The sequence below is a fragment of the Triturus cristatus genome, chromosome 9 (assembly GCF_964204655.1).
Source record: "Triturus cristatus chromosome 9, aTriCri1.1, whole genome shotgun sequence".
NCBI classification, from domain to species: domain Eukaryota; kingdom Metazoa; phylum Chordata; class Amphibia; order Caudata; family Salamandridae; genus Triturus; species Triturus cristatus.
In genome coordinates, this window is record NC_140592.1 from 1,058,206,285 (window position 1) to 1,058,233,796 (window position 27,512).

At 42.7% G+C, this 27,512-nt stretch overlaps 1 protein-coding gene across 2 annotated transcripts in view; it reads right to left on the bottom strand.

Annotated features, from left to right (window-relative positions):
• Positions 1-27,512, bottom strand: part of TOGARAM1 (TOG array regulator of axonemal microtubules 1) — an 846,610-nt gene that overhangs the window by 12,349 nt on the left and 806,749 nt on the right. The window contains exon 21 of one of the 2 annotated variants that reach the window (XR_014968891.1): positions 4,299-4,381. Coding sequence is in view for 1 of the 2 variants with exons in the window: in XM_085626936.1 (XP_085483062.1) it covers positions 4,299-4,385 (87 nt within the window). In the remaining variant the exon portion in view is untranslated. Of the gene's footprint in view, positions 1-4,298; positions 4,386-27,512 lie in introns of both variants that reach the window. The other variant, XM_085626936.1, reaches the window with a different exon arrangement.

Genomic DNA, 27,512 nt, shown 5'->3' on the forward strand with positions numbered 1-27,512 from the left:
CAATTTACCTCTGCCATACGTCGTAAAGCTTTAATTGATATCTGGAGACTTTGTAATCCAGATTTACAAGAGTATACCTTCTATTCCTCCCCTCACAATTCACAATCTAGAATAGATTATCTCTTTTTCAGTAAACCTTTGTCTCAACTGGTCACTCATGCTGAAATTGGTTCTATCCTCATCTCAGACCATGCTCCAGTTTTTTTAGATTTTGATCTGCTGCCCTTTTCACCTAATGCCGGTAGATGGCGTTTTAATAACGCATTATTATCGGATCCTAATTTCACGAGCCAATTTACTTCCTTTGCTTCTTAATTCTTTTCTAATAATTCCACTCCGGACTCTTCTCCTGTAATGCTTTGGGACTCTTTTAAAGCTACAGCTAGAGGATTCATTATAAATGTTGTATCACGGAAAAAAAAGTTTTTTGAAGCCAAAAATTCTCAGTTATTAGCCAAGATTAAACAACTTGAATATTATCATTATCGCTTTAATTCTGAAACGTCGTTAAAAAATCTTATTGAAGCAAAAATCTCTTAATAAATCTACTACAGAGGCTGCTTCCTCTTATCTCTTAAAAAGTAGTGCCCGTTATTATGGTGGCCAAAATAAGATGGGTAAACTTCTTGCAAATTATTTAAAAATTCGTCGTGAGCGGACTGAAATCGAATCCATACGTAATAATGTGGGAGATCTGCTATTTAAAGATAATGATATTCTAAATGAATTCGTCTCATTTTATAAAACTTTGTATACACCAGAACACCAACCAACTCCAGATGCCCTTTCCTCTTTCTTCCAATCAATAAATTCTCCTCCCCCTCATGATACTGATTTCTCTTTATTAGATGCGGACATCACTTTAGCTGAAATTAAACATGCTGTATCCGTTTTGAAAAGAGGTAAAGCACCTGGTCCTGATGGGTTTACTATTGAATTTTATGCTCACTTCGCGGCTTTATTACTTCCCCATCTCTTATCACTATATAAGTCTTTTGTCAAGGATGGTTCCTCTTCAGGGTCCTTTCGAGGAGCCGTGATCTGTTTAATTCCCAAGGAGAACAAAGATCCCGCTTTTTTGTAAAAACTATCATCCAATCTCTCTAGTGAATTTAGATTATAAGATTTTTGCCAAAATTCTTGCGCTTCGTATTGATCCCATTTTGCCGAACCTTATTGGTTCTGAACAATCAGGATTTATTAAAGGTCGTTTATCCTCAGACAATTCCAGAGTCTTCTTTAATATTTTAAGTAATGCCTCTTCTCTCGACTACCCCATTGCTGCGATAGCACTGGATGCTGAAAAGGCATTTGACAGGATTGGCTGGGATTTTATGTTTCATGCTCTTCGATGGATTGGACTTCCTACTAATTTGATTTCTCTTATTTCTTTACTCTACTTCGGCCCTAAGGCTTCTATTTTTGTTAATGGGAAAACTTCTGAATACTTTCCTCTTTTCAGAGGTGTTCGTCAAGGCTGCCCTTTATCACCCCATTAATTTATAATCGCATTAGAACCTTTCTTAACGAAAATAAGGTTAGATGATAGAATTACCGGTTTTAAACTTGGCACTACTCAGGTTAAAATGTCTGTTTATGCTGATGACATCCTCATGTATTTCTCAAATCCCTCTCAAATTTCCTGATTTTAAATCCTACCACTATGCTTTTTCTCTTAGGCAATCTTCTCGTTGGCTTTCTCCGGATCAAGGTGTGCATCCTCCTATTTGGTTGTTTATTGAAAAATATTTGATAGCTCCTTTTCTTTTAATGAATCTCTTAACTTTACTAATATTATTCCTTCTTTTCGTCCTCAAGTTATCTCTCATACAAGTAAAATATTACAGCCACTTCTTCCGTCCACGTACCCCTCATTTTCTTCGTTAAATCTACAGCCAATCTGCCATAACCACTTGTTGCGTATTAAGGGTCGTACTATTTATTGGAAGTCTTGGAGACTCAAGGGTTTACTCTGGATCTCACAATTAGTATCTAATCATACTCCTTCTTGGAGCTTCAATCACAATTTTCTTTACCCTCTTCATGTAAAACTCAATATGATTCTCTCCTTCCACCTCTCTTACAATATCTTCTCTCCTTACAACCTAATCCTAATATTCCTCCTAAATGCTCCAGTCTTTTTCCTTTATTATCCATTACTACATCAGCTTCCTCTTTATATAGAACCTTGTTTTTATCTTCTGATAGAACCAAGGGAAGGGCTGAGTTGGCTTGGGAAAAGGATCTTGCAGATTGTTGGACTATCCCTTTCTGGGATAAATTATGGTCAAAAATTCATAAAACATCTAGGTCAGCAAATACTTCTCAGACTCTTTATTTTGCTTACAAACGCCTCCTTCTAACTCCTTTAAAGTTGACTTCCTTTTCTACAGACTACTCTTCGTCCTGTTGGTCTTGCAAAAAGACTTCAGCTGATTTAAAACATATGCTCTTTGATTGTCCCTCTCTTTCCCGTTTTTGGCTCCTAGTCTGGTCTCAAATTAATAAAATTTTCAATATCCAAATCCCTTTTTCTCTACCTAACATCTTTGTAGGCTCCTTAGCACCTTCTTGGCCTTACCCAACTCCTAATCCCTCCTTAATTGACTTATTATTAGCTATAGCCCTTCATTTAATAACTTCCAATTGGAAACAAGTTGAAAAAGTTACTTTCAAAGCCTGGTGGAATGCTGTTTGTTTTCATCATAGATTGGATACAAGTAATGTTTTTCCTTTATCCTTATCTATTAAAAGAGATCTTTTATGGCTCCCTTTATCCACTTACCTAACTGATATAGCTTCTAATTCCGCCACTATAGTAAATACTCCAGATGAAGTCAGAAAGCCTCCATAAATCCTCTGTTGTCTTTTTAAGCTTAGTTCTAAGTATACACTTTGAATGACTCCTTTTTCTTTTCAATATTGTATTTTATGAATTTACGATTACAGTATATTTATTACAGTTCTTGTATATGAAATAGAATCTCAGGTTCCGATAATATTTGTTATTTATATTGGATCTTTTTACTCCTTATCCCCCCACTCCCTCTCTTGCTTTTTCTTGTTTATTATTAATAGGTTTGTTGTTTTGGTTTCATTATATGATGTTTCTCCTATATGATGTCACTTCTGCTTGTATGCTATGATTTTTTATCTTCAATAAACCTTAAACTTAATAAAAAAAAAGAAGTCTCTATTAGAATTTCAAATTTTTCAGTGTGTTCATCTGTATTGATAGCTGAAAAAGGTGATCTGATTGATACAGGTGCATTGATTATACAATCAATAAATATGATTCAAGAAGAAATACAAGACAAAGTTTCTAAAAAACACTTTCCACACAAATATTAATATTTTACAAGTGTTAAACCTACTAATTTGTCCAGTTACAAATTAGATTCTTTCATTCTCCTAGTAGTCCATTATAAAGGCACATAAAAAGGTCATTATTTCATATTTCAACATCTTCATAACGTGGAGTACATCCAGTTTAACATATACAGCATAGACAACAGGTCAAGTACTTTCAATTTCTTCAATATATACACAGTGCCGCATTTTCTAAAAAAAAAAAAAAGGAAGTACTTTGCATGTATAGTACAGTACTGTATACATTGAAGAAATTTGATGAACTTCACATGATGAAGTTATAATATGAAACAATATTTTTTATGTGCCTTCGGATAACCACTATGAATAGGAGAATTAAAGATTCCCATTTGTAACTAGGCAAACTTGTAGTCACTATAATTTATACGACTTATGAAGTGATACATAATATGAATATTTGTGTACAAGGTGCTCCTGAAAAATATTGCTTTGTTTTTATGAACTGGTGTCTTCCAAGTGCACCAGTTATTCTGGGCCTTATAGAAAACGAACCCCTATATTTTACGAAAGAAAAAATATATACAGTTTGAAGATCATAACAATAGAAAAGAGCAATGAATAAACAATTTCTTTATAACTGATTCAGACCCACTGAAAACCTTTATTCACTCAAAAGTGTGCAACACAGTTCCTTTTTCCAAAATCAGCTGCTAGCTTGTCGTTAAAGAAAATGCAATATTGGTAGCTTTTTCAGCCATCATATAAAAACAAATTTAGATTGTTCAACACATAAAAGCAAATTTAGATTGTTCAACGATGGGAATGAGAAAAGAAAGCACATTGATATGCCCTAGCAACTTAAGCCTGTTCAGTCAGTGGGAAATGCATAGAAAAGAAGTTGTTCAAGACTGACTGAGGAAGAAATGGGTATGGGAAATACAATTGCATACAGCAATATTAACACTTACCAGCAAGCCTTTCAGTCATGTCTTGTTTGGCTTTTCCACTTAGATGCTGAGCCTTTGAACATACTATTGGAAGAAGCAGATAACTGTCTAGAAAATAAAAGACATTTGCTAATATCGTGAAAAACGTGTACTGTAGTGAAAGAAAGAAATTGTAGGTATCACACAATGTTCCTTTGCAGCCTAATATATTTCATCAAGTAAAACATGACAACGTTTGTATGGGAGAAAACAATAAATTCTTAAAAAAATATTCTTGAGTTCTGCCGCTCAGAATGAAGGAATACCACAACTGGGAATTACACCTTGCACTATGCAAATTTCTTCTAATGTTGACAGTGAGAAAGAGCCATTCAGAGAAAAAATTATTTCAATGTACTATATGCACACATGTACACCAAGTCCCCTTATATTTGGCTGTGCTGCCCAAAGCATGGTTACAAAAATGCCACGCATAGATATGATAATTAACAGATAACACATTGATATTATTCCTATTACATAAATGTCCAGAGTCAGCATGCAATACAACAGGATTATGAAGTGTCACAGATCAATTAAAATGATACCATAATCAATACACAGAGCTCCCATTGCAGTGTATGCAATTTGTTGTAAAATGCACATGGCAAAAGTGGCAGCTCTCGAGAGTGATTTGGAAGGGGGCAGGGAGATGATGAACCTTTGGTCCAGCTCGCTGCCCACAATTGCGTTCAGCAGACACAGAAACACTTAATTTGGTTTACTATCAGGGGCAGGGTTTTACCCATGCATTATTACAAGTCACTCTTGGCTTTGCTCTCCTATGCAGTCCACTTTCACGTAGTGCTCCTAGCGCTGGGCTTCTCCTGCAATGCTAGGCACACTCATTCCCACTCTCAGCAGGCAGACATGCTTCTAGGCACTAGGCCAACCCTCCGCTCCACAGCAGGCTTCAGGTGATGTCTCGTCATGACTACAAGACTGACTGTCAAGCAGACACCAGCCTTGGATACACAGGAGCGCACTTAAAACTCTGCAGAGCACTTCCCTTCTTGGCCAATAAGAAATTGGGGTGGGGGTGGGGGTGTGAGGCGATTCCACTTTTATACACCTTTTCCAAACAGAGGACCACTTCAAAACCAGTTTGGGTAGCTGACCTTTCAAATGCGCTTCTCAGCCTTTGTGTATACTGCTCCTTACAGCAAGTAGCATTGTGGCTGTCTCCAAGTGAGAGCACAGATCACAAGGGCACAATCAAGTGTGAGTTTTCGGCACCTGACTGACATACTTTCGGAGGTAGCAATCAGTGACCAACAAAGCAACAGTTTTGGCCTAGAATCTTCCTTTCCTTGAACTTAAAAATGTTGTTTCACCCTTCACCCTTACCATCTAGTAAATGGCAGTGTTCAGAAAGCACTAATCAGCAACCCTTTGTGAACAAAGTCTTTATGGAATTTCTAAGGGTAGCCCGGTCTTCATTCTCCTCACTTCAGTATCTGGATGACTAGTTACCAACTACAGGAATGCCAGAAAAGTACTTCACTCTCTGGGGAAGCTGGCCTTATGCCATGCTAAGTCAGGCATATCAAAAATAGATCCCAATTGTTTCAGTACTGAGACTTGCATACAGAATTATACTACCAAGCATATATCACAGTCTCACTGTACACGCAAATACACGTGACATACACAGGCTATGTCAGTGCAAGGTTTTGGATTTCATGAAACAGTGGAACTTTACACCAGAAAGGGCAGTAGGAAACACTCTCATTGACACAGATAAAGTCTGTTCAACTATAAATCTCAAAACATGATACACTTCCACCACTGCTTTATGTGCTACACCCAGGACAGGGACAGTAGTAGTCTTCCACCTTCTATGAGGGCACACTGGATGCTGCACCTCTCCAGGTTACAAGACAGACCTTACATTGTCAGGGATAGTCTTATGCCCACAACCCACGGCACAGCTTGGTAATCGGGGTAGGGGAGTACACCGATATTCTATGCAAGGCACATTCCATCCCAACAGACTCATTGAAAACCCCAGGTGGCCCGGCACTAGCAGGTAGAGGAATACATGCATCTTTGAAGATGGGCATGACCTTTGCAAAGACCAAAGGGGTCAATGTAAGGCCAAAAGAGAGGGCAGAGAACTGGCAGTGACCTTACCCCCACTGCAAAATGGCAATACCTCCTGCCGTTCTGCAGAACTGGCACATGAAAGTATGCATCCTCTAGGCCAAGGAGCACCATCTAATCCTCTCAGTCCAAGGCCAGCAGAACTTGTGCAAGGATTGTCATCTTGAGGAATGAATAACATATTTCATACACTCTTCTTCTGCTGTGTTTCTGTGACAAGCTCTGCTGTCGTGCACTTTCTGAACATTCTTCTGCTGCAGTTTCTCTCTCTTCCGTCGTTGGCGTCATGGTGCTCCTGAACATGGGGTGGTCTCCTGATACATTTGATTGTTGATCAGTGGAGCATCGGGTAAACCAAGGTGGAATAAGGAGAGTGTGGAGGGAGTTTCTGATAGTATTACAGATGTATCATGTACCATGATGTACCACAATGTACCATGACAGACTTCACCATAGTACAGAATATATGTGCTGTGCATTGTGAAGGGACAGGGAATCTAAAATATGTTGGCTTCCGTGGAGGAGACAGGGCGCATGTGAATCTACAGCACTACAAGCTATGAACAGATTCTCACAGGGTAAGTACCATTTACAGTTTGTAGCATGTATTGCTGTAGACATACATGCTCTGCACAGACTGTAAAGCAGTATCTCCCCTAAACAGTGTTTGGTGAGCAAATGATGCAGATATTTACAATCTAATTATCAGAATGCTTTGGCCAACTAAAGACTTTTGGCAGGCTTGAATGTCCACTGAGTAATATTTGGAAAATGTGTGGGGACGAGCAGGTGGCAACTTAATATAGGTCTACCATGGGAATGTTCTTTAACAGGCCACAGCAGATGTCTTCTTTTGAGTGGGATGTACTTGAGGCATTACATGTAATGTATGCTTAACCTTAGCATAGCACTTTTGTATACACCGGACAATCCTTCTGGAGGGAAGACACTTGGAAATACAATTGTCTGTATACGGTTTTGGAAAGGTGATACGTTGGTTTGTCCTTCGTTTTGTTCTTTTAGTGTAATACATTAGAGCTCTCTTGACATCAAGTGTGTGAAAAGCCTATTCAGCCACAGTCTCTGGGCGTAGGAAGAAAATAGGCCACAACTGTCAGGTTTTGATGAAAGGGAGATGCAACTTGTGGAAGAAATCTCTGGTTTGTTAATCCCACTCTATTTATATGTTTCTGAATAAAAGGTTCCTCCAAAGTTAGTGCTTGCAACACACCGATTCTCATGAGAGTGGTGACAGTGATAAGAAAGGGTACCTTCCAGGACAGCAATGGTACGTCAGAATAATATAATATAGTGGCACAGAAAGACGACCCATCAGTCATGTTCAAGTTCCAGGCTGACACTGCAGGAGTCACCCTCTTCAGAAAGCCCTCAATGAATACCTCAATTACAGGTATTTTGAAAAGAGATATTTACTCTGTTTTGCATGTGTGCAACCGCAGCCAAATGTAAACTAACAAGGTGTATGCCAACCCTGCTTTTTGCAGATGTAAAAGATAGCAGATAATGTCTTGCACGGATGCCTTAAGAGGTCTATGTGCTGGCTCAAACAGTAATGGATATAGCTTTTCCACTTTTGTGCATACCGAACAAATTACCTTCAGTAACGCATTATCTGGTAGAGACAGGATCTAGCCGCAGATTCCTTACTTTCGAATCCGGCCCAGGCGCGAGACTGGATCCGGAAATGTTGTCCCATAGCATGGTAGGGCATCGTGCGACTCCGTACCGACATAGTCCACTGGATGTGATGTCAACATAGTCCATATAACTCCCTCACCGATGTCAGTTTCTTCCATGATTAATTTCAGCTCTCAAATCGTGGAGCCACATATAGAAACTTTCTATTGAAACAGTGTGCTAAAATAAAAGACACCCTTGTGTCAAATAATCACTGGATTCTTCCTTTACTTTTCCTCCAGGATGTGAATGACCATAATAAACTCTTTGAGACAAAAGAAGACTCAGTTCGAAGAGCGGGAAGGACGGGAGGGTCATTAAGGAATCGCCAGCTAGATCCGGTCTCTACCAAATAATGCGCTACCGAAGGTAAGTCACTTGCTCATCTCATAGACATCTAGCCACAGATTCCTTCCTTTAGAATCAAATGCCAAACCCTTACCATCCCGGAAGGAGGGTCTGCGAACTGAGACCATGAAAAGTCTCTTACTATAACAAACCTTGCTCAGTACAAGATAAAGAGACCGAACATTCATAATAATTTGTATGAGCAATAACAAACTCTACCACATAAAAACCTGCAGAAGAAACCACAGGTCAGAAAAGTCAGGAGACATTTTACCATGGGAATAAAATACCCATGTTAGCATGACAAATCTGTGTCAGAAGCCAACCAACAATATGAGTATAAAAGTATTTGCACCCCTAATGGCATCTGAACCATGCATTCTCACCTCACAATAACTGTAAACAGAACCTCAGTAACAAAAGTCATGAAAACATTAAAAGTATGGGGATAACATTACCTCTGCCAATAGAACAACTTCGTCAAATGACCCCATGAAAATAAACCCATTTGGTCTTATATCCAGACCTGAACCACATGTTTGAACCTGTGGAACACAAAGCAGCAGGCCATGCTACTGGGAAATACCCTAATGCCATATAAAGTCCCTTCCTAGCCATGACTAGGAAGGGACTTTATATGGCAAAAATCAATCACATAACAAATGTTCGTTTCAAAAAGAAATCGAAGACAACAATAGCAACTATTGGCATAGAGGCAGTCTTTAAATAGGAAAAAGAATTTGAGATGATGCAAATACCTCCAGGATATGCTATATATGTATTTTTACATAGGAGTAAAATAATTAAACGCCTATGTATCAACAAAAGAAAATTCATGTTTAAAGATACAAAAATAAAGCCAAATAATCTGCAGACAATACTGACATAACAGTATGGAACTATTGTGGGATCATATCACTTAGGAAAGCAACGACCATCCAACCTGTCAGTGTAATGCAAGTTGTCTGATAAAACATCATTAAGTAATAGTAGTATAAAGTTGAAGAAGATATTACGTATACGCTGAAGAAACCCAACTAATCCTCTGCCTCACCAAGGAACCCGACTTCACCAGGCGTAATTTCCAAGAAGGGATGAAAGATGTCGCAACCTGGATGAGCAATAGCTGCCTGAAGCTCAACACAGAAATCCTCATCCTTGGCGCCACCCCCTCCGCATGCCACAACACCTGGTGATCCCCCACCCTCGGAAACACACCCATCCCAACCCCAACAGACCATGCACGCAACCTCGGCATCATACTCGACTATTCACCCACCATGACCCACCAGGTCAACACCCTGTCCTCCACATGCGAAGTATGCGGAGGGTATTGAAGCATGACCTGCAAGTGGATTCCCTCCGACTCCAAGAAGACCGTCAGCCACGCACTCATCACCAGCAGACTTGACTATGGAAATGCCCTCTACACCGGAATCAACAAAAAACTCCTCCGCAAACTCCCGACCATCCAGAACGCTGCAGCCAGGCTTATCCCACGACATAACCACATCACCAAACACCTCCGCGACCGCCACTGGCTCCCCGTAGAAAGAAGAATAAACTTCAAACTACTCACACTTGCCTACAAAGCTCTCCACAACACCAGACCCCAATACCTCAACGAACGGATCTCCTTCCATGACCCCAAGAGATACCTCCGCTCTGCTGACCTCACCCTAGCCACAGTCCAACGCATCTACAGGGCCAGAGCAGGTGGCAGATCCTTCTCCTACCTTGCAGCCAAGACCTGGAACAAACTCCCCCTCCGCATTCGACGAAGCCCGATACAGTACCAGTCCAGAACGGACCTCAAGACCTGGCTTTTCAAATGGCCAACAGAGCTGCTCCCCCCTCCAACGCCTTGAGACCCTCACGGATGAGTAGTGCGCTCCACAAATCAATGATTGATTAATTGATTGATTGAAGTATGGAAAAGAAACCTTGATAGCCCAGAGAAAACCAAGGTTAGTATGTGACCTCACTTTTATGAATAGAGACCCATCTACAGATGATCTACCAAAAGTCCCCCATACTGAAACCAGAAACTTTAAAGGATTCCACAATAAAAGAATCCAACTGATCTATAAAATAAATGTGTATGTCATCTAGGGACCACACTTTGCAAAGTGTGAACCCAACCTAATTTCAGGTATTTACCTCATGTGCTGAGGATTATACATAGATAATATTGTGCCTTCTCCTAGCACAATTATTTGCTTTTTTATTCCTTCTATTTTTAGACACTTGTGGTATTTGTTTATTTTTTGTCTACATCTATTTAAGAGGAGGAAGAACAATACCTTTTCCCTCACTGGGGAAAAGTGGCCCTTTGTATTCTTCAATATGGAGGCATTGAAAACATTTGGCTTTTCTGATGAAGAATTTAACACCTTAATTGGTCAAGCTTCCACGACAAGCAAGAAAGTGGTAATATCAAATGTTAAAAATAGTGCATGCGTAAAATTGTTACATTTAGAGAAAAAAGCTAAAAGAACGGAGTCCCCCTCAATTTATGTTAGAGTATTTAAGAGAGGGTGTTATCCCATCAGGACTTAGGGTGAGAAATGTCCCTGCCCTATTTACAGATACAAAAGGTTTTAGAAAAATGGTCCCACATAGCAAACATGTGCTAAGGACTGGATGATCCTGAATGTGGAGACTGCTAGGGAAGTGGTCATTATTCTCAATCAAGAGATGGAAGATAAATTGAAAAGCATGACAGCCCTAGAGGAAGCAAAAGGTAAATTGGAAAGTATTACCAGTGAGTTACAATATTTTTGAAGATTATCTTATTTAAAAAAAAGACAGAAAAGCTGGAGAAAGACATTAGGTGGTATACTCAAGAAATGGCTTGTCCATATCTTAGAACAAACTACTATCAAGAGTGGGGACAGGAAACAGGACATCAAGATCAAACGTGTGCATCTAGAAGAAAGCTCATTACTTTCTCTGATACGTTCTCTATGGACTCTGAAGGAGAATTCTGGGGTGTCAGATGGAGGAAATATAGATCACACATCATTTAGGGGACGAAAGGGTGAGAATTATCGTTATCCAACAGCATCTCCTTTTTTATTCAGGGGCCACAACAACATGGACCGCAACAGATAGCCAAGACAGAACAGGGGTGGATACTTTCAGCAAGACACTCAACCCTCAACATCTGAAAACGAGAACCCAACAGTACTGGAGGTCATACAAGATAGAACGAGTAATGAAGAAAGTAATATTCCCATCTTCAATTTGTCTTCACAAAAACATCAGATGAATGTTCCCTTTCAACTAAAGGTCTATCCTTTGTGCCTTTCACGACTAGTAATTTTTTTTTTTAACATAATTTTTATTTATTTCTATAAAACTTAGACGAAAATCACAATTATGAGCAAAGACCAAAAGGGGGTTTGGTTACATACCCCAATTGTGCAGCAGTTTCACATAGCAAGCCAGGTTAATGAAGACCCACCTATGATAACGTAAACTGCTCATGCTTATTGCTCGGGCAAATCTTCGAGTGAAGATCTTGTAAGAGTCATTGTCCAACCAACGAAATTCAATCCCCATTCAAGACTAGTAATGTGTTCAAATTAAACCAAGATGTTTTTGCTGTCTTTAGAAAAATCAGACTCAGGATACTTCCTGTGAGCAGGAAACTAATTCATCAGGCTGCAAACTCACCTCCAAATTTACACCCACTTTAAATATGGTGGGACCAGAGTTGGCTGTTTTTGAAATAACAGTTTTGAAGGAAGTAAATACCATCACCAAGTATATTCCCAGGGTACAACCTAACCTCATCAGAGGGGAAACAGTAGCTCTAAAAAGATTGCAGGACAATACTAACATAACAATAAAGCCATGTGACAAAGGGGATGGTATTGCAATAATGGACACTCAAGACTATGTGGAAAAAATTCAAACTATGCTACAGGTACCGGAGCACAATAAAAAAAAATGGCCTAGGAGCATTAGACAAATTGAAAGATCAGATTGAAAGACTTATCTGTTCAGCTTTAAACCATGGGGATATATGTAAAAATAGAATGTGAAATTTTGAATAAATCTAATCTAGGCACCCGGCCATATATAGTGTCCCCCAAGACACAAAAATACTACAACCTCCTATTGTGTCCCATCGTATCGTCAATTAATTCTATGACGGAACCACTATCAAAGTATGTGGACACTTACCTGTGCCCTATGACTAAGAGATATAAATCCTATGTGAGAGATACTGAGGATATGATAGCTAAGATAGAAAATGCGCCTTTTAATCCAGGTTCAGAAAGTTTGGTAACATTAGACATCGAGGCGCTCTATACAAATATCCCTCAACAAGCTATAGAAGCTCTATTAGCAAGATCTATAGGGGATCGACCAGATAATTTTATTCTGGAATGTGTAAAAATAGTATTCCTTCAAAACTATTTTGAGTTTGATGGCAGCTTGTATCAACAAACTAAAGGGACTAGCATGGAAACATCTGGTGCTCCCAACATAGCGAATATCTATATGGGAGAATACGAACATAAAAATATATTCAATGAAGCTGCACCTTTTTTGAAAATATAAAGCATTGGCATTGCTTCATTGACTATTTCATTTTAGTATGGTCTGGACAAGAGGGAAGCCTTATAGAATTCATAAAAAGGGTGAATCTCAGCGATAAGAACCTTAAATTCACTGCTAAATATAAGGTAGACAAGGTGGAGTTTTTAGACATTTGGATTTCAGGGAAATCTACAGGTCAGCTTCTACAGAAAGCCTACTGCCAGGAATACAGTGCTATCTAACTTGAGCTTTCATCCCAACTGTAGGAAGGATTCTATCCCCTTTGAGGAATTTGTAAGGATCAGAAGAAATTGTTCAAGTATCAAAGAATATGTGATACATGGAGAAACTCTTAAGCAGAGACTTTTAAAACGAGGGTATCCGAAACGCTTGGTGAGTCAAGCGTTCAAGAGAGCCAAGTACTATAATCGAGATGCCCTTTTACAGGGACCTAATCGCAACAAAGAAGACAAATTGGTATGTGTCATTATCCACTCAAACTTGAATTATAAAGTTAAAGGAATTTTTGAGAAAAACTGGAACATTCTAAATGTAAATGGAGGAGAAACCATACTGGATAGACCAACCTTTGCATACAGAAGGAATGCAAATATAAGAGATAAACTAATACATAGCAGATTAAAATAAAAAAAGCACAAGTTAAAAGTTTCATCTCAGGAACCACTCTGGTCACAGGTAATCACAGGTTTGGCACTTGTCATACATGCGACACTGCAGTGATCACAGACAGGTGTCAATACGGAGGACGTACGGGCCTCCTAAGAGACCTGTCTAACTGTAGAAACTCCAATGTAATTTATCTTTTTATTTGCCCATGTGGTCTTGGATACATTGGAGAAAAAGGCAGGGATTTTAGAATCTATTACGGAGAACACAAAGCAGCTATCAGGTTAAAAAAACATCAGGCACCCCTAGTTCAGCATTACTGTGAAAAAGGTCATACAGAAAGTAATTCAAAAGGGCTTATCTTAGAAAGAGTAAAAGCCAAACAGGGCCAAGCAATGACAGACACTCGCAAGGATAGAGAGACCTATTGGATTTTTTAGCTTAATACTGTAAAGAAGGGGCTCAATGAGGAAATAATATGGTGCATTACCTGACTTATTGAACGTACACACTGAATGGGGCCTCATCATGTTTTACCCTAGTTGCCTTCTCAGCTATGGGAGCTGATTTGTAACTGTATTGAAAGTTACTGTGGGTAAACTATCTAGTGCAGAGACATACACTGCTAGTCTTCTATGTAATGATAGGAGGGCTGTTTAGAGGATACTGAGTTGTGGAGGACAAACACGGATTTTGACTGCCCATATGTAATCAGTACAGTATAGTATTCAGGGGGTATTGGACCGGACTGGAGCGAATAGCGGCCCCTCTGTCAAGGTCACTTACAATATAATAGAGAGACACTTTGGGCGAACTAGGCCAGTAATCTTCTTGTCTTGCCTTTGTAAACACACTATACAGTGCTATGTACCATCTAGACATGGCATACCCAAAAATAAGGTTCTCATGTGTGGTCATGTATCTTATGTTTACTACTTACTAGACAATAACTTGCTGACTATGCCACAAATTTCTTCTGACATTAAGAGATATTTTGGATAATGAGATGTAAAACTGGTCATTTGACATTCGTATCATGCAGTTTTTACCATTCCAGCATGGTGTTCTAAAACATTAAGGTGCCTTGGGATGTAGTCCTATATCCATGTTTACTACACTAGTAACGTACATCAAGTACGTACAAGAGCACGCCGGACGTTTAAAAAACAGATGCTTTCGTCCAAACTGCAGTAGCACGAGGAGCAAACCGACATTTAGATGCATGCAGTACCGTACGATGAGGTAAGGCCCTCTTATTTTTTTATTTAACTTTTAGGGCGATATATTGCTAAAACAAAAGAAACCTTGTTTATTTTCACTGTCCAGGTTAAATATAGGTATGTTGGATGTTTCAAAGAAGTTCAATAATTTGGTAAAAAGAGACTGGCCCTTCGTAACGACCTGAGCACTGTTCCAATTGCCCCAGTCATTTGAATCATGATTTATGCAGGAGGTGAGGATTTTTTATGGATGCTTCTGCCGGTTTGGCAGTAGCAGTAGGTTATATACTGATTTTGACATGGTGAAAGAAGATGCTTGGAGATCCGAGGCAATATGAACAAGTTACTTACCTCCGGTAACGATGTATCTGGTAGAGACATATGTTAGTTGTAGATTCCTTACTGTACAATTTCCCCCAGGTGTCAGTCTGGATCAGGAGATTTATGTCTTCAGCAATATCCCTGCACGCCGGTAGGTGGTGTTGGTCGACTCCGCGTCCGTCATCTCGTTGTAGTTGCCAGGATGACGTTGCGGTGCCTACTTAGCCCCTGCGCACTAACGTCAGTTCTGACACGACTTTCCACACCAGAAGCACAGAGCCATGAAAGACACTGACCAATGGTGCGCCACAACTAGGGCCCTGTAAGGGAGTCCCTATCCCTAGAAATCAGTTCGCAGAGCGTGGAGGATGGGTGGGGCGGTAAGGAATCTACAACTAACATATGTCTACCAGATACATCATTACCAAAGGTAAGTAACTTGTTCATCTGATAGAGACTGTTAGTTGTAGATTACTTACCTTAGAATAGATACCCCAGCAATACCGTCCCCAGAGGAGAGTCTGCGAACCAAGTTCACGCGAGAAAGTCCTGGAGGACCGAATGGGCAAAATATCAATCCCTCCGGACTTGACTGTCCAGGCAATAGTGTCTAGTAAACGTGTGCTGAGAGCTGAGATGCACACGTTGCCGCCTGGCAGATATCAAGGAGTGGGACTCCGGGTGCCAATGCAGTGGTTGCTGCCATAGCCTTAGTGGAGTGAGCAAGCAACCCCACTTGAGGATCCTTCTACGCTAAAGCATAGCAGATCTTAATGCAAAGGATAACCCATCGAGAGATGGTACATTTTTGAACAGCCCTGCCTTTCTTGGCACCCACATAGCCAACAAAGAGTTGATCATCCACCCGGAAGTCTTTGGTGCGGTCAAGATAAAATGACAGCGCACGTTTAGGGTCTAGACGGTGGAGTCTCTCCTCCTCCTTGGAAGGGTGCGGAGGTGGGAAAAAGGTGGGCAAGGGGAAAGATTGTCCTACATGAAATGGTGTAACCACTTAAGGAAGGAATGAAGGCCTAGTTCTAAGCACCACTTTGTCCGGATGCACAGAGAAGAAAGGGAGCTTGAAGCTAGAGCCTGAAGCTCACTCACAATGCGAGCAGAGGTGAGGGCAACAAGGAAGGCAGTCTTAAGAGTGAGGAGCCTGAGAGGACAGTTATGAAGAGGCTCGAAGGGAGCACACGTAAGAAATGTGAGGACAAGATTCAAGTCCCACTGGGGCAATATGAAGGAAGATTAAGGAAACAGATGCGTAATGCCCCTAAAGAATCTGTCAACAATAAGAGACTTGAACAAGGATAGCTGATCTGGCAGCAGAAGAAAATTAGAGATAGCTGCAAGGTAACCTTTGAGAGTGCCCAGAGCAGAGCCCTACTGGTCCAAAGAAAGTATATACAAAAGGACCTCTAAAAGAGGGGCAGAAAGGGAATCCACAGTCTTTGCTGTGCACCATGACATAAACGTGTTCCATCTACAGGCGTATACCGATTTAGTGGAGGGATGCCTGGCTGCCAAGATGACATCGCAGACTTCAGGCGGTAGGTCGAAAGCTAACAACTGCTGCTGCTCAATCTCCAAGCAAAGAGGTGGAGACTGGACAGGTTTGGGTGAAGAACAGACCCCTGCTGCTGCGACAGAAGATCCTGCCCAAGGGGCAGTTTGATCGGAGGAGCGATGGCCATACTCAGAAGCTCAGGGTACCAGACTCTTTGTGCCTAGTCTGGCGCCACAAGAATAACTTGGGTCCGGTCTCGCTTGATCTTCTTGAGCACTCGGGCAGAAGTGGTACAGGCAGAAAGGCGTACAGGAGGCCGCAGTTCCACTCACGAAAAGCGTTGCTGAGCAAGTGCCACCTTGGAAACTCCCGTACTGCTGACATTGCGCATTATCTTTGGTGGCGGACAGATCTACCCAAGGCTCTCCCCACCGCTGAAAGAAACCTTGCACCACCTCTGAGTGAAGACGCTATTCGTGATCGACCAAGCACCGACGGCAGAGTTCGTCTCCCCTGGTGTTCAGAGAACCCACCAGGTGTTGAACCACCAGGGTCATGCCCTGATGTTCCAGCCATGTCCAGAGGCGGAAAGGCTCCTGACAAAGGGCCCACAACTCCACCCTGTTTGTTGCAGTACCACTTGGTGGTGGTGTTGTCTGTGAATGTTGCAGGGATTCTGCTGATACACAGAACTATGCGAAGAACCCCAGGACCTCAGTGAATTGTGGTGTACCAGAAACTCACCTCAGAACCCAGAACCCAGTATCCGGCTAGCATAAGTGTCCCATTCGTTATCCGAGATTTAGCTCGGCGGTCCCAATGAATAGACAACCCAGAACAAGCGACTCAGTACATACTCTCAGGAATGGTGGGAATCGGAAATACCTGTTCGTATATTATTCTCACATCAGTCCACAACAATAATCAACAGAGACACGTTGTAAATAAAAGGGGTTTATTTTTATAGACCACGTGTCCTAAGATGCAGTACTTTGGCTAATACAAGCAGACAAATGATTAATATCAAAACCAGCAACATAGTTACAATACCATAGAATATAAAAGGGGTGATCATATTATAATGACAGTGGATACTACCACCTTCCCTTTACTAAGAAGCTAATATTATTATTATGCTAATAGAAGGTCTCTTAGGCTTGAATAGGGGACCCCATACCTCAAAGATCAGCTTAGTGAAATCACATCACAGGAGCATCCGGAGTCTTCTCGCAGGAAGGCTCGTCTTCGGTCTGAATAATAAACATGATGTCTGTGATATTAAAAGCACCAACTTTCAGGTATGTGCAGCTGCGCGTGTGTTATGGCTAAATAGTGGGTCGATCAACCTAGAGTGGAAAACATGCATTGTGTAATAATCCAGACTGTTTGTCACACCATGTACAGACCAAGGTCGCTGCGCAGAGCTTGGGATGGTAACAACAGATTGCTCTTGTGTGAAGCAAGTCTCGAGTCAGCAGTTTGTTTTAAGAAATAACATGTAAACGCAGTGTCGTGTGCAAAAGCAAAAAGATGGCTTTCTAACATCTAACGTGGTTATGCTAACTTAACAATGCCTGTACGTATTCAGAGAGAACTCACTACACGCCCCCTTGATCGAAGCACTATTTAGTAGGCAAGAAAAGAGAGAACGCAGAGTTCAATTTCGACAGAGCAGAACAAGGCGTAACCAATCCAAACGTTCAGAATGAGTTAAAGTCTGAACCGAAAAAATTGAAAAGCAAAAGGGGAAAACAGTGGTGTCCGAAAAAAAAAATATAATTAATTAAAAAAAACTCAAAACAACCATCAGGGAGAAAGCAAAAAAGAAAAAGGTAAATGCCACGGCAGGGTGCTGTCCAGGAGCGTCAGGCGCCAAGGACGACAGTGCAGTCAATCCATGAATGTATAGGCAGCATATGTGGCAACCGCCTCCAACAAAAAATCATTTGCAGGGCCAGCGAAAGTCTCAGCCATCCAATCCATCAACGAAAAGGAGCACACGTGTTCTTCAATCAGCGGAGCTTCCAGCACGATCAGAGGGCACCACTGTTCCTCCAAATAGCTCATAGCCAAGAAGTTGTAGGCAGCTGTAGAGATGTCCCAATTACCCAGGATCCCATGTGCTGCTCCACAAGCCATTATCCGGACACCAGAACAGGTCAACTCGTGAGGCACTAAGGGCCTCATTAGTCGATCGAAATCCGGCACCGGAGACACCAGGCTGGTCAAGCACAAATCCAAAGGCCATTCAAAGGGGCAATCCAGGCAGTGAAGCACAGGCTGCACGCAGGTGAAGTAGCAATACCGGAAGGATAATCCATATGCCAGGCTTAATGTCGCCAATGGCAGAGTTCCATAAAAGTCAAGCATCCTATCCCGAAGAAGATGCAGGCGGGACAGGTGCACGTGTGGCACAGAAGGAGCAGCCATTCCGTAGTATGAAAAGGAAAAGCAGCACACCCGCCACTAGTGCCAGAAGCAGCGGAACACCTCCAAAGATGCTCGAGAAAAGTGAATGAAAAAATCCCGGAACCACACCAAAAATAGTTTGGAAAGAGGTCACGAGACCCGAGCCCATAAGTTTAAAAAAATGAGCCAGGCCGGTCGTGGACGAGGCATTGAAAATAGCTTGGATCAAAGAGCCGAAATGTAGGGGGAGGTCGAATGTTTCACGAGATGAAGTCAAAGACACCTCTTTTTGGGACAATAGGGCTCTTATTCTGCTCAACTTGTTGAACTCTGCTTTCAAGGTTGGAATCGAAGGCCAGATGGAAGTATCCAGCCGCCCATGCGGGGGTGGAAAGAGAACATTATTGCAGCAGACCACTTTCTGCGAGACAGTTACTATATACGGGATTCCCACTAACATCCCACAGCAAGCTTCACTATTCAAAATCAAATAACTACCGTTAGCAAGCAGTGTGAAAGAAGGCGTAATCACAGGCACTGGGACACCTCGTAGGATGCAGGCTAAGTTCGGTGCTTGTACATTGCATGCGCCGTGTAATTGAATGTGCCTACATACCAAGGAATGGTCTGGTGACGTGGTACATTCCTCGCCTTTCAAATAAACCTCAGTCCCGTCCCTAGTACATCGATACGTAAAGGGGAGGGACCAAACCTCATGTATGAAAGCGGTGCCCAGCGGTTCATATCTACCCAAAGCATAATGTTTCATACAAGACGTAAACTTAAAAAGCGCGAAAGGTAGTGTTATCAATCCGTGTGCTAGCCACGTAGCCGAATTGATCTCTGCTACTGAGAAGGGCAACGGTTCTAACTTTTCAATATGCAACAATGAATATGTAGCGTCCTTCATGGACATAAATCGCTGCTTGTCAGTAAGGTTAAAGGGAAGGAATAACGATGTAGTGTTCAGATAGTCCCAAGGGACCTTCCCTGCCTTCAACGTCTGCAACGTCCACGCAAACTGCATAACAGAACGCAACTGGTTTTGACCATGATATAACACAGACATATCATCATGCACAATATCAACAACCGATGAAACAATATTATCTAATGTATAAATCCTAGAAGAGAGAGTGCTAATGCTATTATCTATAACTGCTAAAACCTTTTCCATGTTGGCTTGGTCAATAGCCCTCAATCTGGAAGCCGCCTCAATCTGTGACAACTTCCAGACTTCGTTGTAAATAGCATACGCCCACCTCTTGGTTCTGCCACCCACAGGACCCTTAACAAAATCATTCAAATCTATTTTGTCATGTAATTGTGATAAATGAACTTTGACAGACGCCAAAGTGGAATGTCGCAGCCAAGATTGACACAACTTGCCCACAGAGTATGTAGTTACAGTATGTGAAGACTCAAACCGAGGGTCTACGCGTTCCTGAGTATACCCCGGTTTCAGTCCCAGAAAACGTCGTTGACAGATATCTGAACTGCTTTGCCAAATTAACCAACCCTCACTATTAACTTTCGAAATATTGAAAGATGTATTTGAAACTAAGGAGCGCAAAGCAGCAAGGGACAGATCTGTGTGGTTATCCCAATTGGGATAAGCGCCCAGATCCGGCACAGAAGGTGACTTTAATTGTTTAGAAGTAGCCAATCCAAAACAGGTGGTTTGGAAGATGGATGAATTTAAAAATAAAATATGATTTGGTATAAGACAGGCACGATGTAAAGCCTCTGTACCCTGTACCTGCCACGGCTTGGAACCCAAAACCGACTTTAGATCAATAGTAGCCTTCCATACATCATAACCTTTGATTGACAACTCGTCCATAAAGGACTTGGAATAAAGTAGTTTTGTGTGTGTCAGTCTAACCTTTGCGGCAGACTCAGGCAGCACCTTAAAGTAAAACGCTGCTGGGTCGGAAACACTGAAATCAGTAAAATAAGAATACTTGTTAACTAGTGTTTGTGAACTTCCGAACTCGGGAGTAGGACAGTGTTCCCATTGGGTAAAATTTACAAAATTCCTAAATGTATTTGCTTTATGCAGGAAATGATTGCCATAATGTTGAAAACAATACTGTTCCGCATAATTAGCCGCATTTTCATATAAATCTTCAGCATCAAAAGCGGCATAATATTTCAAATCAGAAAACAGTGATTCAATGGCGTGTACATCCCAATCATCAGAACGTATGTTCTGCCTAACCACATCACCCATAGAAACACGAAATACATTAGGTACATTAATGACCTCTGTAGGCCCATGAATTTGGAATTTAACAGCATCCCATGCGATTCCATCCAAGACGGGCCAGGCAGTAATATTCACAAAAGTCTGGTCCCTCTTCATGACATGGGACGAGGAGTGGGGGGCCAAAGTTCCATTGATAAGTCTAATTGTCGATCTCTCACTCAGATAGTGGCCATCCACAAGACGGAAAAAAACTATCACGAATCCAATGGACATAAACAAAAAAATACTGAAAAGCAACAGCCAAATGTATGTCCAAGGGGCAATCAAAAAATGTCTCTTAAACCAGCTGAAAAAAACAGCAATGTTCGATGGGGGGCTTAAGGGCAACGAGTTAGTGTCAAAGGAGAAACGGGATTGTCCAAGCGCCGTAGATTGTAAAACAGGCGAGGGACCACGTGTAGGATAAGCATACTCAGTCTCTTCGGGCAAACCACCAGCCGATGGTATCAACAAGGGATCAGTAACCGATTGCATCTCGATGGCAACATCAGGCAAGGTGTTAGAAGCAAGAGTCAACATTGAATTTCTCTGCATCGTCTGGCATGAAACTGCTGGAGTCATGCTAAGAAGTATCGGCCACTCGCTGATGTTTGACATTGTCAATAGAGATGTACCTGTTTTCTTTGCGACCAGGAAGTGGAGGTAAAATGACTGTTCTTGTACCCTGCACTCCAAGCACTGGAACTGGTGCACGATAAGAGGGGCCGAACTCCTTCTTGTTCTCCACCTTCTCACGGACCAGATCTCCAACTCGGGGTAGCCAGCCGACTACTGGAACCTGAACTTCAACTTCAGATGTGGAGGGCAAGTGTTCCTTCGATAGAGTGTCTCTGGCTTCTTGTAGAGTCTGTAAAACAGCACAGTGATCATCTACGTCAAAGGGTGCGGTCGACGCCGCCATGTCTAGACCATCAAGGTCTGGTACAAACATTCTGATTCCGAAGAGCATCATGTACGGGGTCCGCCCACCCAGAGACCTTCTAGGGAGATTATTAAGTGCACGTTGGACGTTATACAAATGGGCTAGCCAGTTCCGGCCTGTGCCTAAAACACGGGCTGTCAATGATTGCTTTAAGTCACGGTTCATTCGCTCCACCACACTATTACCCTCAGGTCGGTAGGGGGACGAAAATTTGACAAGGACCCCCAAATTTCTCATAGCCTCCTTGTAAGCCTTAGAGGCGAACGCAGGGCCCTGATCAGAATGGAAGGTACCACACGCAAAAGTTCCCACAAAGACACGCAAATCTCTGATGACAGTCCGCGAGTCAGCACTCCTTTGTGGCCATACCCACAGAAAACGTGTGCACGAATCCACTGCAACCAAGATGTACTTGTACGCAGTATCAGAAGAAAAAGGACCGCAGTGATCCAAATAAACACAACCAAATGGTTTATTGGATATGTACAACTGTGTTTGTGATGGGCGCGCAACAGTAGAAGGTTTGATCTGTTGGCAAATGTCACAATCAAGAACATAAGCGCGCGCTTGTTTATATAAACCAAACCACCAGTAACGTTGTTGTAGCAGGGAGATTGTGGCTGACACTCCGGCGTGGGCAGACGCCAACCCCTCATGAGCAGCCAGAATCAGTGCGGGTCTGCAGTCCGCGTTGGGAATAATTCTGTCTCCAACGTCGTTAATCCTCACTAATGGGACATTATCAGGACTTAAATGGTAAATGTAACGAGAAGGAAAACCCTTCGGGTAATCTCCTCCCTTCTCTGTAGCAGCAATAGCTGCCAAGATGTCATCATCAATCTTACTCTTTGATCTGGTAACTGCTGCCACTAAGTATGTAGCCACTGCTGTTTTTGCTGCCTCGTCAGCCAAGCTGTTGCCGACAGCATGGACACCAAGTCGCTGGTGACCAAGAGTGTGAATTACATTCACGAGAGGGAGACGTTCTTTAAAGTCTGCCACTCGAACCCAAAGCGTTTTATGCTTAATTGTGCCACCTTTTGTGTCTCGATAGTCATTCTGAGACCAGAAGTGTAAATTGTCATTGTAGGACTGGACACAGTAGAAGGAATCACTCACTATAAGAGTAGTGACCCGGGGATCAGCAAACTCCAGTGCAAGCACCAGAGCCCGAAGCTCCGCCAATTGCGCGGTACAATCACCCAATGACTGCGTATGCACTGCATCAGATTGGAATTCACCATTTACGAATGTACCTACGACAATTGCGCAAGCCGCTGAATAAGCGTGCTTCGATCCAATCGCGGGCTGCGCAGACCCGTCAGTGTATATGACACAATGGTATTCTTCGAGCGGGCGCAAAGACAGAGGTGCCGGATGAACGAATTCATACTGCAAGAACTCTTGAGTCTGTAATGAGGCATCAAAGATGTAAGTGACGTCTGGCGACGTCAGTGTTGTGGCCCATTGTATCCACCGTGGATGCAAAGCTTTAGAATTTGGTACACTTGCCTTTGTCACTGCTTCTAAGGCAGGATAGGGTGTTACAACCAGAATCTGTTTCCCATGCGACAGTGCGCGTTCTTTAAGGATCGCCATCTGTACAGCAGTCAGAACTTTTTCGACCGCAGAAAAACGTAATTCAGCAGAGGTGTACAAGTGGGATTTGTACGCAATGGGGACTGTATCGCCCTCATTAAACGTCAAATACGTGAAACCCACGGCGCCTGGCACTATTCTTATCACCAGGTTAGTGCGGTTATCACGTGTCAGCAAATATTGTGAAGCAAGAAGATCAGCCTGTAAAGACTGTAAAATTTTAGAATGTTCCAGCTGCCAGCTAGACTTCGAAAATGTGGGTTGTACCAAGGCGTAAAGCGGCTTGATACGCTGGGCATAATCAGGAATGTACGTACGGCCGAAATTCAGAAAGCCCAGCAAAGATTGTAATTTCTTTAGTGTCGTAGGCGCACTCAAGCATGCGCACTTTTCCAGAAAGTGGGGAGCTAACCCCTTTCCTTCATTATTGAGCTCGTAGCCCAAAAACAACACCGTATATTCCGCGATGTGAGACTTCGCAAAATTGAATTTGTAGCCATAGTCAGCAAAACTCACTACAATATTGTCGACTCGAGACAGATGCGGCAACAGCTCGTCATCCGTGAGGTAGATATCGTCAACATAGGAGTATGCCTCGGGGTCTATTCTTTCTAAGAGAGAAACCACGCGAGCGGAAAAGACGCCAGGGCTATTTTTGTAGCCCATGGCTAATCTGGTAAACTGTTTTTGTTTTCCGCCCGAAGTAAACGCTGTCCACTGGCTACTCAGTGTGGACAGGTTATGGCAAAAAAAGCCATTGGAAATGTCAAGTGTCGTTTTAAATCGTTTACGCACGAGACTGTCGACTAGAGCCGAGCTATGTGTATTTTGTACCGCGCAGGTCCCGCAATGGGAGTTTAGGTGCCGGTAATCCAAAACTAAACGGTACGAGCCGTCAGGCTTCGTTACAGTGAATAAAGGGTTATTCATAGGGGACACACAAGTTTCAATTACACCCTGATATTCCAATTGTTCAAGGATCGCCGCGACGTGAGGTCTAGCTTCACGACGCATGGGATATTGGGGCTGAGGCTGGGGCATAGACCGCAGTGGAATCTCATGGCAGGGGGACAACCGGTCCCAACCCACCTGAGTACGATATACCGCTGGCGCAAGCGCCAGCGCCCATTCACCAGCGTACATTTCAGCTTGGTCCTTAGGCACAGTGTGCGCAAAGGACGGGAGGATTTTCTCCTCCCCTCTAGGAGCTTCCAAAATGAAGGCTGGGGGCCAATCTGCCTCCGCTAGGAGGATATCATAGGTGGTGGTCAGATTATCCCAAAAAATCCCTTTTATAGTACGTTGTATGTCACCCTCTATTAATAAGACTATTTCATAAAGTCTATCAGGGGGAGCCACTCTGGTGTCAGCTGTTTCAACAGTAACCAATACATCAGTTGCTGTCGCCGCCAGAAATGGACGCAGAGCTTGACGGACTATGGTAATTTCTGCCGCGCTGTCCAATAGCGTCAGCGCCCATGTCCGGTTCTGAAGCTGTGTCCGCACTATCTGAGGCATATTTTGCCGTCAGAGCCGCCACTTTCTTCTTCTGAAACGGGGGTCTTTGTCGAGCAAACTCGTCCTGCTTGCCTTTACCCTCAGTCTGTCGGGGTTGGTCACGCTGTTGTGGAGCACCCCGACCTTTGCCACCGCCTCCGCCACCAGACTGTGTAGCCGATGTTTCCTGTGAAGAACGAGGAGAGCGCGGTTCAGAAACCTGAAATCTATCAGGAGACTTAATAGTAGCACGATCTCGCAGATCATAAGTGCGTTCACTACTTGACTGTACGGGAGAGGCAGGCCGAGAGCCCTGTTTCTGCTGCTGCTTTCCCTGTTGCTTAGTCCGCCAAGGTTGTTTTGGAAAAATTGGCCGACCATCCTTACCAGAAGTTTCTGCCTTACCCTGCTGCTTAGAATCGGGATTTTTGATCACAGGCTTAACTCCTAAAGAGCTACGCCCCAAATCACGATATGCTTCTGAAATTATTTTAGCAAATTCCTGCGGCTTGTCCTCTTCAGCAACTTTCTTCAGTTCATTACGAACCTGAAAGTGCAACGCATCACCCTTAAGGTTTCCCATTATCATGGTAGCCACCAGGCCAAAATCTCCGAGGAGCCGCATCCCCAATTCTATCGCAGACTCCGCTCCATGGTCCTCTTGAACCTGTTTAATTATGGAGGGCAGCTGTAACATAGACGGAGTGCCAAAGCACTGCGCGTACGTCGCAGCAAAAATCTTACCCCAGGATACACAATCATCTATATGGGGAACTAAGTCTTTAGGCAAACTAATGGTGAGGATCCTGTGTTTTTCCACAGGAGTTGTATGCGGATAAACCGCCTCTATTTGGTCAAATTTTTCAGCAAGCCAAAAAGGATAATCATCCCTCGTGAGGGGGCGCTTGCCCATAACAGAATTGACCATAACAGGACTAATGACCACCGCGTGACGATCACTAGGTTGTCCCGCACTAACAGGCGCCCCCGCCTGTACAGTGCGCGACACATACTGCACCAACGCCCTATATACTGATATAAGGGCAGTGTGTAGTACACGCAATTCAGCCACCGTCACCGTGAGGTAACGGGGATGAGGCGTAAATCCGGCTAGTACCGGCCAAGTGGCCCCTGCAATTGATAAAGGGCCCATTCTCGGCGGTATAACCACATGGGGGAGGGCGCCATTAAACCAAATCTGATGTTGCCAAGCAGATATTGGTATCTCCTGTGTCCTATACGGCGCATAGTTAGCAGGCACGGCAGTAGCAGTGTAAGAATGAAAGGTATCGTCATCCCCACTGACTGCCGGAATCGTCACCCAGGAATAGAACAACTCAAACGGGTGAGCCGCATCGGCTCCCACTACAAAGATGACGTCCATGCCCGTGTCCGGCACCCCATACTGCGTCAAATGACGTTTCAGAGCTGCACGGCTGTGCGCCGCAATGTCTACTGCCATAAGGACAAGCTACACTTCAAGTATTTAGTAGCACAAGGGTTCAATAACCTTTTTAATGATCAAGCTTGAAGGAACCTATATCAATAGAAGTAGGTAGGTTTAAATCCGTCAGACTTGTTATCCGGAAACAAGAATGAGGGTGTTGTGGACTAAAATGTAAGCACTACTAAGGCGTTTCAACTCATAGACCAAACGTTAGGTGCGCCATGTTGCAGGGATTCTGCTGATACACAGAACTATGCGAAGAACCCCAGGACCTCAGTGAATTGTGGTGTACCAGAAACTCACCTCAGAACCCAGAACCCAGTATCCGGCTAGCATAAGTGTCCCATTCGTTATCCGAGATTTAGCTCGGCGGTCCCAATGAATAGACAACCCAGAACAAGCGACTCAGTACATACTCTCAGGAATGGTGGGAATCGGAAATACCTGTTCGTATATTATTCTCACATCAGTCCACAACAATAATCAACAGAGACACGTTGTAAATAAAAGGGGTTTATTTTTATAGACCACGTGTCCTAAGATGCAGTACTTTGGCTAATACAAGCAGACAAATGATTAATATCAAAACCAGCAACATAGTTACAATACCATAGAATATAAAAGGGGTGATCATATTATAATGACAGTGGATACTACCACCTTCCCTTTACTAAG